This window comes from Pituophis catenifer, unplaced genomic scaffold (genome assembly GCF_029215685.1).
Source record: "Pituophis catenifer annectens isolate HBS135680 unplaced genomic scaffold, rPitCat1.0.hap2 SCAF_6, whole genome shotgun sequence".
NCBI classification, from domain to species: domain Eukaryota; kingdom Metazoa; phylum Chordata; class Lepidosauria; order Squamata; family Colubridae; genus Pituophis; species Pituophis catenifer.
The window spans coordinates 19,903,023-19,916,461 of record NW_027256886.1 but is presented as its reverse complement, the minus strand read 5'-3'; the positions used below and the strand labels follow the sequence as shown (position 1 = coordinate 19,916,461).

Below are 13,439 nucleotides of genomic sequence, written 5' to 3'. Positions count from 1 at the left end.
GGAAAAGAAATAATCACTTCCGGTTCCCCCCCCGTCAGTCCTTTCTAGGCAGGCAAAACTTTATCACCCCGTACAGACCTCGTGGAGGTCCGGAGTGTTTGATTGAGATCCGAAACCGTTTTGTGTGCGGTTTTTTTTTTTTTTTTTTTTTTGAGATTACTTTTACCGAGTTTGAAAGGAAGGCTTGTGAAAACGAAACGCACCAACGGGCCAAAACCGTTACATTAAAAAAAGATGAAACCGTTTCTTCACACAGCTTTTCCTCTTGATGTCAATCACTTTTGAATACGTAGCGTTCCTACTAGAAGGTATCCAAGCTCCCTTCCCAGCTCTGTTATTCTATTAACTTATTGCAATATAGTGCAATGTATTGTAGCTGGTTTTACACAATTCATGTTAAATGGCAGCAAATGCAAAGTACCTAATCAAAATAATTGCATTCAGCATAATCTAATAATAACTGATTTGCCATGTTCTGAATCAGACTATGCTAAAACCACAACCCTTTTTTTTGCATCTTCCAGAATTCTGGAGAGAATTCTGATAGTGAATAGAACCGAACAGAACCGAACATATGAAACAAGACAAACTCCTTGTGTGTCCAATCACACTTGGCCAATAAAAAATTCTGTTTCTGTTCTGTTCTGTTCTGTTGTGTTCTGTACTGTACTGTACTGTACTGTACTGTACTGTACTATACTATACTATACTATACTATACTATACTATACTATACTATACTATACTATACTATACTATACTATACTATACTATACCTTTTTTACATCTTCCAGAATTCTGGAGAGAAGTCTGATAATTTTATTCACATAAACTATGATGTCAGTTTAATTTAAGAAGGACAACCAGGAAAGAGAATGTTCTTAATATTCCATTGCTCAGTGATGGAACATTGCTTTTATTTACAAAGTACTTTGTTCCAAAGGTAAAAAGGAAGAATAAAGGGTTCCAATATTGTTCGCTTAATAAACCTGGGAAAGCAGTTTGTGTCAGAGCCAAAAGAGCTTCATAAGTGATGGAAACCAGAAGGGACAACTCAAAATATTTGTAGAAGTAACTAGCTGTGAGTATGTTTAGTATTGAAAGTAGATAAAAGATAAAAGTATTGAAATAACTGTGGGGAGATTCTGGTTCAAATCTGCTTTCTGTCAGTGCCATTTCTTGTGTGCCGTTTCTTTGGAAAAGAAAAAAAAAAGGAGCTGCTTTAAGAGGATTATAAAGATGAGTAACAAGTCCAGTGACAAACTGAGAAACCAAAATGAGATATAACAGTAATATACAAGAACTTGGAAGCAAATTAAGAAGGATTATCAAGTATAGGAATAAAGTTAAAAGAGTAAAGCTCAGTGAAGCTAGTGAGGAATGCAAAGTAAGAGGGGATTTTGGGGGACATTTTTAAATAACATTTTTAAATAACATTTTTAAATAAATAGGTTGGGAAGTTGTTCATCTGTTGCACATGAATGGTTTGATACTTTATTTGCACCTATTAACTCTCAGAAAAGGGAATGGGGTCTTTTCAAGAAGACCCCATATATCAAGAAAAGTTCAAAACACCATTCAATACTAATAAAGATACACTAAAACCCCATATCACTTTCTTTAATTAATTTGTATCCCAGGGCATTCAAATTAACATCTCAGTGACTGTCAAGCATAAGTCACAGTGATGCAACAGCTAAAAAAAGCAGTTTTTAGCTCCTGATAAAAGCATTGCATCCAGATAATGAGAAATAATTGTTCTACTGTACTTTTGGAATAGTGTGTCCAGTTTTGGCTTGAAATTAAAAGAAAGATTCAAGCTGAATATTAGGAAGAATCTTCTGAATTTAAAATCCGTTAAGTATACAAAATAATACTTAAAACAATGGTAGACTCCTCTCTGGAAACTTTCAAATATTTCTAAATGGCCATCTATTATACATATTTTAATTTCTGCGTTGAGAAAAGGATTGGATTAAATGATTTATATGGTTCTATTTGATTTATTCTGATTTTTAGATGGCCAGAGCAAAGTAAGTAATATAAATGATTCCAGCAGGTGGCAGAGGAAGGTTGTTTGAACAGACAAGCCCCCAGTAATCCTTTAAACTGAACAGAATGTTTTCTCAGCTATTCGTAATGTGGGTTCTTTTTACTTATACATTGCAAAGATGTGTGATTGCCAGTCTTAATCAGGCGTGGGTTCTACTTACCTTTACTACCGGTTCGCAATGGGTTCGCATGTGTGTGTGTGAGCGAAGCATCGCACGTGCGCCAAGCTTCTGTGCATGCGCAGATCGCCTATGACGACATCCGGGGCAGTGGGCGGAGCCTTCCTCCGGTTTTACTAGCGGTTCTTGTGAACAAGTCCGAACTGGGGGCAACCCATCACTGGTCTTAATTGTATCTGCTCATTCTCACACATGCCATAAATGTCATTCATCACCATCTACAGAATCTTTTGAACTATGCTTCTAGCGCATTACACCAAATAATTTTGAATAACCCAGGAGGGAGTGAATCAATTTCTCTTTTCTATTAGAAGACATCAAGGTGTTTTAAAGGGTTCCTGAACTATGTTGAAAGCATACCATGGAGCAATATGTTACAGTGTGGTGATTTACAGTTAATGGACACTATTGTGAAGAAGAGGCATTGGGGCTGACTTAGGAAGTTCTTTGTCCAAGTCCTGGAGAAATAACGATGCCATTTGGTTGATTTTAGTGTAGAAGGGAATTTCTATGTTTTGCTGGTTATTTGCTGTATTTGTTGCTGGATCATTTATAAAACAAGAAATAATTACTGGAGCCAGAAATCTCCATCTCAGACTGGGTATTTCCATAGAAAATCTGATTGATTTTTCACATTCAAGAATATCAGTATGATGTTGCAAGAGCCAAGCTGGGATCTGATTTATTTTGGTGCTGACCATTTAAAAATCTGTTATCATAGTGTTTCTTTTTGCCTAAAACATTAATCAGTTGGCTATGACAACCTGACCCAGGTTGTTAGTAAAAATGTTTCGGAAGCAATTTGCTGGTGCCAGGTTATTAGAAAATACTATAAAAGACCCAACAGAGTTGCTGTGATTTTACACAACAATGCTTAAGCCATAACCTATCATTCAGAAAATATAATATTTTGCTCTGTATAATACTGAAACTAATGCATGTGGCTTGCTAGCTTTTGATGCATTCTGCTTGCCCAACCTCAGATCACAGACTTTTCAAGACCATATCCTTAGACTTCTTGGGCTAGAATGAACTCCAGGCAACTGTTTTGGTGGGATTAGGTTAAACCAATCATATCTGGTAGATGTGATGACTTTGTAATGCATCATGTGGGTTGCAAGTTAGCCTGTCGTATCCATTTAAGGGTAAGAAATTCGTTCAACTAACAATAAGCCAAGCAATAGCAATAGCATTTAGACTTAGATACTGCTTCACAGTGTTTTATAGCCCTAAGTGGTTTACAGAATCAGCATACTGTCCCTAATAATCTGGGTCCTCATTTTACCAACTTTGGAAGGATGGAAGACCGAGTCAAGCAAAGGAGAGAGACAGAGGGACAGTATGCAAAAAATCTTTCCTTCATCTATGTCTTGCCACTTGCCTAGTAGTCAAAGGGTGCAAAGAGATGATGCAGTCTCAAACAACTCTGCATTCTTTTTTCAAATGAACAAGGAAGAGAAAAATTGAAATAGGTGGAAAGATACACCTACTGTAGGAGTGTGCCCATTTGCCCATTTTATAGTAAACATACTCCTAGGTTTGCCCATTTTATAGTAAACATACTTTTTTCTCTTCCTTGAAAGATTAGATAAAAATAGATTATAAAAAGAAATGAAAGTTATGCTGCAACCATACAGTAATATGGTTATACTTACAACTTTTTTTTTGATCTTTTAATGACCCCGTAATCCCTTACATCGGGGTGGAGTCAGGGCAGCTGAATGCTCAAGCAGGAAACCCTATAGTATAGGGCCTATACCATTTCAGACAAGTGACTGTCCAGTCTCTTCTTAACAACCTCAGTGTTGAAACACCCACAACTTTTGAAGGCAAGCTGCTCTACTGGTTTATTGTCTTCACTGTTAGAAAGTTTCTCCTTAATTCTAGGTTGATTCTCTCCTTGATTAGTTTCCATTTTTCTTGTCCTCCTCTCTGGTGCTTTGGAAAATAAATTGACCCCTCTTCTTTGTGGTAGCCTCTCAAATACTGGAATACTGCTATTATGTCACCCCTAGTCCTTCTTTTCTCTAGAAGGACCCAAATCCCGCAACTGTTTTTGTCTTCAGCCTTTAATCATCTTAGTTGCTCTTCTTTGCACTTTTTCCAAAGTCTCAACATCTTTTCTGTAATGTGGTAACCAAAACTGGGTGCAGTATTCCAGGTGTGGTCTTACTAAGGCTTTATAAAGTGGTATTAACACTTCACATGATTTTCGTTCCATGCCTCTATTTATACAACCAAAGATTGTATAAAGTTGTTTTGCCGCAGACTGCTGACTCATGTTTAAGTGATCGTCTGCTAGGACTCCAATGTCCCTCTCACAGTTACTGTTTTTGATCAAGGTTTTGCCTAACCGATACTTGTACCTTTGATTTTTCCTGCCCAGGTGTAAAACCTAAGAGGGATCAACTCTGTTATTTACTTAGGTTGGATGATCCTTGAGAACTCTCAGGACCATAGGTTGGATGTGAAGTCAACATCTTTCCCAGGTATCTATTTGGTGAGGTAAAATCCTCATTTTCCTATCAAGTCAGTCTTTGGTCTTCATGCAATTCCCCCAAAATCTGGAAAACTGAAGCATCTGAGATCTTGTCTTGATATGTTTTCATTTTAGGTTTATAGGGATACACTAAACTTATAATTCAGGCAAAGACCGAAATATTCCATTTTAATTCCAGATCACACCGATATGGCCATCCTGGAAGTTATTTGGTAGTTGAAAATGTGCAACTGATGTTCTTCTTCATTCCGAAGAACAGAATATTTTGCAATTCCCAAGAATGTTGCCCCAAAATAATAGGTTTTGCACATAACTATTTATAAGCCAGTTTTCTTTCAAGAATAACTCCCAGCATGACTAACAGATCAGTATTAAAAATAATTCCACATTACTGATACAAAACAAGTAACTCTCTGTAAATGTATAACTAGACAATGTATTAAAATCCATAAAAAAGTCATTCAGCCATTCCCAATGGTATAGTAACAGTCACAGGCAAATATCAAAACAGATTCTTATCTTTCAAAGCTACAAATACATTCCATAAATAGAATTAACTTTATGAAATCCCTGAAAACAATAAAACACTAATAAAATAAAAATGCCAATAAAACCATGTATGCTCATAGGAATATAACTGTGATCCTGTCTGGGAGATGCATGAAGAAAGCTGGGCTGCAGATAAGAAAACAATACACAAACTCATTTAAAGATAAATTCAACCTTTATGGTTTTTGCATACATGTTCAGATTTTTTCAGTCTGGGAGAGATACAGCCCTTGCTTTTTAAAGTTCACAATCTAATGCCATCAGCACAAGGGACAAATATTTTATTATATGTAATTGTGCAGATATTTGATGCATACAGCTACTTTTACCGCAAGCTTTGTGAATTGCAGGAATACACTGATAATGCAAGCTTGCTCTTTGGCATTTATATTCCATCTATACAAAGTACAACACTGGCATTTTTCAAGAATAAAATATAATCCCCTTTGAATAAAGATGATTTTTCTGCTTTCTAAAAAGAAACAGTACGGTAGTACTGAACCTTCCATGTACATGCTTTAGAGCCCTTCCAATTATTACTTTTACTCTATTTGTGTGCACATGCAATTTCTCTCAGCTGAACAATAACAGAATAAAAAGCAATTCTTGGCTAGTGTAAAGCAAAATTAATACCAGTTTGCAAAAACATCCAAATAAATATTAGGTGAAAGTCTAAGATTACTTTTTGCAGAAAGCCAAGGCATCTTAAAATGGAAAATGTTAATATTTCAGTTGTTATTCTTTTTCTTGTATCCTTATATCTTATTGCCTCTGTAGAACTAAAAAAAAATTAAGATACTGGAATTCAAGGAATTGCTAATATAACGATTGATGATTGAGAGAGATGGACACAATAGTTCTTCGGTCAGTCCCCAGTGTCAAAATCAATTTATGAGAATTGGCAAAAATGTGTACATCAAAAGAGAATAGGAGAAAACGCTTTACTGAGGACAAAAGATCTATCCACATTTATCTGCAATTAGTTGTGTGTCTTTTAAAAAATTACTTTTGTCCTTTAAATACAATGAGGCCATCTCTCTAAAACTAAGTTCCCTGTTAAGTTACTTCTTCAGATACTAATTTGTTATGTTGTCATAGGAAACATAGGGGTGGCAGGCGCCATCATAAAATTAAAAGTTATTGAATCTTTTGAAAGCCTTAACATATTTTTCCTTTTATTTCCTTTTATTAAAATGTTCGCAGCTGTGTGTCCTTCCAATTGAAACATCAACAAAACCCAAATCCTCAAATTACGTAATGTGAATCCAGACAACTGAAAGGTAAAATGCAAGTCGATTGTTTCTTTCAATGGGGAACAGTGTTCAAAGAGCAAATGCTTCATTTGCTCGATTGCAAGTCGGTCACGTGTGAACTCAATTCATGAAGCTAATTCCAGAGACTGACTCATAGTTGGACTGAAGTTGTGCAAGCATGCATTCATGTGAGGACCAGCCTGATGGCATGACTTCTTATTCAAGAGGAGGGGTCATGGGGGGATATGTGCATTTGAACCAACAGGCTCACAATCACATCCAAAAGAAATCTAGGCAGAGCTGAGTATAATAGTATGGAGAAAGAGCATTTCCAAAGAAGGCAAAGCTCTTGAGTCAATGCTGGAGAATCAAAGTGTGCTTTCAGCTTGGCTTCCACAGACTTGGGAAAAAAAATCAAAAGCCAAGCGGACATGGATAGGGATAAAAACGTAGGCAGTGTATACCACCATAGCAACAACAGTAATTATGATAGTATCGAACATGGATCGTTCCCAAGGCTCCAGGACGTAACTGCAGGTGACCAGGAGATACTGAAAATGCAGCCAGTGAATGTAATCCTTGATTTTCTTCAGATCCATTGCTGGCTCAAATGACAGGAAACCTAAGAGAAAACAGACAATGTAGAGTCACGGGTCGAAAAAAGAAAACTGATTATCTGGTTATCAGTATTCTAAAAGAAATATCCTTCACCTAATGTGTGATATGTATTGCCAACATATCAGAGCTGCATCTTAAATGAACAAGCCCACCATAAATACATCAAGCCAGGAACAGATAGAAATCTCTGTCTTGAAATCTCAACTATACTGTACAGCAGCTCTTTTCTATTGTGGGAATGGTTGTGCCATAAAAGAGCATCTGTCCTGGACCATCGCTGGTTTTGAAACCCAGTCGTGGGTTGCTCCCGGTTCTGTCTGGTTCTTCCGAACCAGTAGGAAAAGTGGTAGGAGGCTCCGCCCACCTGCCCGGACATCATAATGAATGATCTGCGTGCGCGCACCTGTTGCGAACTGGTAGTAAAGGTAAGTAGAACCCGCCCCTGTTGAAACCCCTATAACCTTTTCCCTCCCAGCAATATTTGGTGAATAAATCACTGGATGCATCCAGAGATACTGAGCCTGAGCCTCTCCTTCCCTCAGTGTTTGCAGGGTGCAAGCTTCTGCTGCAATTTAGGCCAGAGGAAACATAACTGATGTAAGGTGTAAAGAGTTGCATCCCTTTAGGACAGTCTCAGGGGACAAGCCACTGCAGGAAGCTATAACAGAATAACAGAGTTGAAGGGACCTTGGAGGTCTTCTATTCCAAACCTACAGAGGAATTATTGAGTCAGTCATCTGCACCTCTATAATTGTCTGGTTGGTTCTGCAACCCAACAAGACAGACACAGACTTCAGAGGATAAGTAGAACTGCAGAAAAAACAATTACTATCAACCTGCCTTTCATTGAGGATCTGTATACTGCATGAGTCAAAAAGAGGGCTGTGAAAATATTTACAGACCCCTCGCATCCTGAACATAAACTGTTTCAAGTCCTACCCTCAAAACGATGCTATAGAGCACTGCACACCAGAACAACTAGACACAAGAACAGTTTTTCCTGAACGCCATCACTCTGCTAAACAAATAATTCCCTCAACACTGTCAAACTAGTTACTAAGTCTGCATTACTATTAATCTTCTCATCATTCCTATCACCCAGTTCCTCCCGCGTATGACTCTATCACTGTAACCTTGTTGCTGATATCCTTAAGATTTATATTGACTGTTTCCCTATGACTATCATTAAGTATTGTACCTTATGATTTTTGATGAATGTATCTTTTCTTTTATGTACACCGAGAGCGTATGCACTAAGACAAATTCCTTGTGTGTCCAATCACACTTGGCCAATAAAGAATTCTATTCTATTCTATTCTATATAGTGGCACTGCCATAACGGAATATTGTCAGGTGCAAGGAACCAGAAACGATACAAGGAGCTGATCAGGGTAGTATGTTTATTGCTACTTGCCTGTAGACAAGAATCTTGCCAGACTAAAGTAATCACTATATAACTACTAGATAAGCAGATTTTAGGAGGATTTCCTTCAGCCTCTTCCTTCCCATCAATGATTCAAGGCTAGCCAGCCTTTCCCTCTTCCCCTCAACTGAGTTCCAGACTCCACCACAAATGCCAAAGACCCACCTGATATTTATGTTATGTATATCATTTATTGTTATCAAGCAAAAACAGTTGTACTTATCCAATTATTTAAAACTATTGTGAAACTGAAAGAGCATTACAATCCCTCTCCCTGTTTCACTACCTCACTTCTAACATCCCTCAAAAATATTTTTCTGGGAGCAACACATAAGGGAAAACCTGAAAAACCTGAAAAACCTTCTTCCATCAGAGACTGGTTTTTCCAGCTCATTTGATACTTAGCTTATCTAAGATTGGTTCAGTCTGTAGAGATAAAATCAGAGGACTTGTTCCCAATGAGAAAATAATGTTACTTACATAAAAGCAATACCTTAAATGTAGAAAACCTACTTTGTTTGCAGATGTTCTCAATTTTAGCATCCCCAGCTACATCTCTGAAATATTCCTGCTAGTCAGTATGAACCAAATTGTTACATGGAACAACAATCTGGCTGTATATGTGCATTTTTCTATTTATACTTTTTCAATATTATGAGTATCCATAGAGCAGACTGTAAAAGAAAAACTTTGTTAGCACTGATTATTCAATAATGGTCCAAAATGAATGTCAAATTTAGATAACCTTTGGTGAAAATGTAGATGTAACTCAAAAGAAATGATTCTAATACTCTGAAGCAGCATGTATGTTTAAAATCCAAACCAACATCAATTATTTCTTATGGATGGAACATTGTAATAGTAAAGCTACCACTTAATTAACATTATCTTAAGATGCTCTCTATGTACATTGTCTGGTTGTAAGATCAGTACAATCAGACAATGTACATAGACAGAATTACGTCCAACATAATTCTTTCTGAATATATATTATTGAATTTCTATACTGTCTTTCTTTCAAAAAGAAAGTGGACAGTTCTTTTTCCATCCTGTGTCTTTACTTGCTTAATACTCTTCCAGTTAATATTCTGAGCAGTTCTCTTAGAATTATTTATTAATTCATTTGCAGAGCAAACATATGCTCCAGTTGGGTCACTCCAACATATCCCAGATCTTGTTAGATGCCGCCTGGTAGGTCAAAGAGACCTTTGCCTTCATGTTTTTCCAGCTTCTTTCTAAAAAATTATTTCCATGCCTTCTATGTAACAAGCGGACAAGTCAAGATTTCACAATCCCATTAATGCCTTGGAGCAAGTAGAAAAGCAGGTCCTGAACATTGCTACCCCAGGGGCCAAAATGGTTTAAATTTAAAAAATAACTCAAAAATATCGTATTGAGTGATACTCATATGTAACGGAGAGCAGGCACCACTTTAGATGCATTGTCACATATTTAATGCCTGCCTGCCTGTCTCCATCTATCTATCCATAAATACACCTGCTACCCACTGATTCTACCCGCTACCCGCTACATTCTATCCCAATAATCTATAAATCAATTAAGTTCAACAAATGACCTCCATCCTAGTAGTTGATGAAAACATTTTAAATGAAAGCATAGCAGCTTTGAACCAGTTATCAAAAAGTTATGATGAAAGTTTAATAAGAAGTTTAAATAGACTTCTTTACAAGCTGAAGATTTTGTTCAGTCTGCCCTCTGCAAAAGAATACAAGAATACAATATAAAGAGGTTATGCCTCTTTATATACTGACTGACATCTTTTTACTAGAAAAGATAGTCAGGCAAAGAAATACAAATATAAATAATGTGCTTACACAATTTTTGTTTTGGGGTTGTATTGTTTGGTAAGGGAGCATTTGGTCAGTGTAGGTTGTTTTTCAATATACTTTTTTTCTGTAATTTGCAGTCATTTTCTCTGCTGATAAGGATATATAGGAAAAGTATTGTGCTGTTGTTTTCTTTTTCCCGTGTGAATTTTATTCGTTTTGTTCCTTAACTTTCTACATCTGAAAGAAAATGAATCCTGCATTTTTAACTTATATATATATATATGAATAGAATAGAATATAGAATAGAATAGAATAGAATAGAATAGAATAGAATAGAATAGAATAGAATAGAATTTTTTATTGGCCAAGTGTGATTGGACGCACAAGGAATTTGTCTTGGTGCATATGTTCTCACTGTACATAAAAGAAAAGATACGTTCATCAAGAATCATAAGGTACAACACTAAATAATAGTCATAGGGAAACAATCAATATAAATCTTAAGGATACCAGCAACAAGGTTATAGTCATACAGTCATAAGTGAGAGGAGATGGGTGATAGGAAAATTTCCATTGTAAGTAGTGATTGTAAATTGAGTTATGTGTTTGTTAAGCAAATCACATGGTCATTAAAGAAATCCAGCTTCCCCAAAGGATTCTTTTTGGAGGAAAACAGGAAAAAAGAGAGATGGGCAGTTTAAAAATAAGAAATATCAATCAATCAATAATAAAGATCACAAATCATGATCAGGTGACTGCAGAATGCTGCAATCAGTCATAAATTCAAGCCAATTGTCAAGGGATCAAATTATAGTCACATGATCACAGCAATGATGCTAATGGTCGTAAGTGCGAATAACAGGTTGCAAGTCACTTTTAGTGAGACAATCATGACTTTGAAGCACCTTTAAGTGAAAGGCCATAAGTCAAGGACGACTAGTAAAGGCAAAACAAATTCTTTGCCAGTTCAGGACAAACAATGCAATATACTGTAACTGTTTTTTTAAAGACTTTTTTCCCATAATTGAAAGAACTTTTCCATTCATGTCACAAACTCATCCAGTAGTTTGAACTCTGAATAAGAAGCTAACATCCAATATAAAGAGAAAATTGTAAGAAAAACTAAGGAAATAAAAATGACAAATCCAGAGAGCAATTTCTTTTTGCTGGATTCACAAAAGAGATTTAGGGGTGAAATCCAGCAGGTTCTGGAGAACTGGTAGCGGAAATTTTGAGCAGTTCAGAGAACTGGCAGAGGAAATTTTGAGTAGTTTGGAGAACTGGCAAATATCACCTCTGGCTGGCCCCAGAATGGGGTGGGAATGGAGATTTTGCAATATCCTTCCCCCAGGAATGGAGAGGGAATGGGGATTTTGCAGTATCCTTCCCTTGCCACGCCCACCAAGCCACGCCCACCAAGCCACACCATGCCCACCAAGCCACGCCCACAGAACCGGCAGTAAAAAAAAATTGGATTTCACCACTGGATAGATTGTTATTTTGGCTGGTTCTCTTTGGATTCATTAATATCTCAACTGATAAATATGGTATACTGAATTTGTTTACATTGATATAGTGTTTAAGTCCACTCCCCATTGTTATTTTATGTCATTTAATTTTATAAGATTTAAATTGGCTCTGTATCTAATTGATTTTGTTTTAATTAAAAGTTAAGAACGTTTGGTGAATTTGTCTTTTTAAAGGAGAATCCTTGTTAAAAATAAAGTAAAATAAGCAAGAAAATGATAAGAGAACATCTTCTGAGTTCTGAAAAATCTGGCAGATGTTATCTCAGAACCATTGTACCATATCTTAAAAAATCCTGGAGCACCAGGGAACTACCAGAGGATTGGAAAAGAGCTGATGTGGTTCCCATCTTCAAAAACCGGGGCGGGGGGGGGACAGATCCAGGAAACTACAGACCAATCAGCCTAACATCAATACCTTGAATGATACTGGAAAAGAACAATAAAAGAACAGATTTGTGAAGATCTAGAAACAAATAAAGTTATAACTAGTAGCCAGCATGGGTTTGTTAAAAACAGATCATGCCAAACCAACCTTAATGACTAAATTAAGTACTAAACATAGTATACTTTGACTTCAGCAAGGCATTCAATAAAGTAGACCACATCCTACTTCTTGGTAAACTAGAAAAACATGGGATAGAAAACACCACCACCAGATGGATTTGTAATTGGCTGACAAACTGTGTACTCAGTGAATAGTCTTTAATGATACTACATATACATGGAAGGAAGGAAGCAGTGTGGTACCACAATGTTCCGCCTTAGGCTCAGTATGCGTCAATATTTTCATAAATGATTTAGATGAGGAAATAGAAGAGGAACTCGGGGAGGCAGGGAATGTTGTGGGTCCCATCCCCTGCAAAGATACATCTGGTGGGACCCAGAAGAGGGGCCATCTTCGTGGTGGCCCCCTCTCTCTGGAACATCATCCCCACAGAGATTAGAATGGCCCCCACTCTAGCACTCTTCCAGAAGGCACTGAAGACCTGGTTCTGCCAGCGGGCCTGGGGAACTCAGAGTGGGATGGATCCCATTAAATGGCTCATGTGAGGTGCTATCGCCAGGGTGGGGTGTGTGATTTTAGTATATTAATTTATTACACAACTCTTCTTTTATTAGTTTTATTGTTTTTATATGGGGTTTTATATTCTGTAAGCCGCCTTAAATCGCCATATACAAATAGGCGGCAATATAAATTCCCTAAAAAAATAAATAAAATAAACTCATCAAATTTGCAGATGACACTGAGCTGGCAGGAATAACCAAATACCCCAGACAAGCTCAGGACCCAAAAAGATCTTGACAGACTTGAACAATGGGCTCTCTCCAACATGCAATTGAATGTGGAGAAAAGCAAGATTTTACACCTAGGCAGGAAAAATCAAGGGTACAAGTACAGATTAGGTAAAACCTGGCTCAAAAACAGTAGCTATGAGAGGGATCTTGGTGTCCTAGTGGACAAACACTTAAACATGAGCCAGCAGCCAAAAAAGCTAATACAATCCTTGGTTGTATAAACGGAGGCATATAATCAAAATCACGTGAAA

General features: G+C 37.0%; 1 protein-coding gene across 1 annotated transcript; it reads right to left on the bottom strand.

The window, feature by feature from the left end:
* Positions 1 to 5,406: 5,406 nt before the first annotated feature.
* On the bottom strand, positions 5,407 to 7,147 carry SPTSSB (serine palmitoyltransferase small subunit B). Its single transcript, XM_070945826.1, has one exon. It carries the CDS (start codon positions 7,129 to 7,131, stop codon positions 6,901 to 6,903), a length of 231 nt encoding a protein of 76 aa, XP_070801927.1. The 5' UTR covers positions 7,132 to 7,147; the 3' UTR covers positions 5,407 to 6,900.
* Positions 7,148 to 13,439: the final 6,292 nt, after the last annotated feature.

Coding starts and splice junctions, on each gene's coding strand:
- SPTSSB (XM_070945826.1), bottom strand. CDS start 7,131: ATGGATCTGAAGAAAATCAAGGATTACATTCACTGGCTGCATTTTCAG.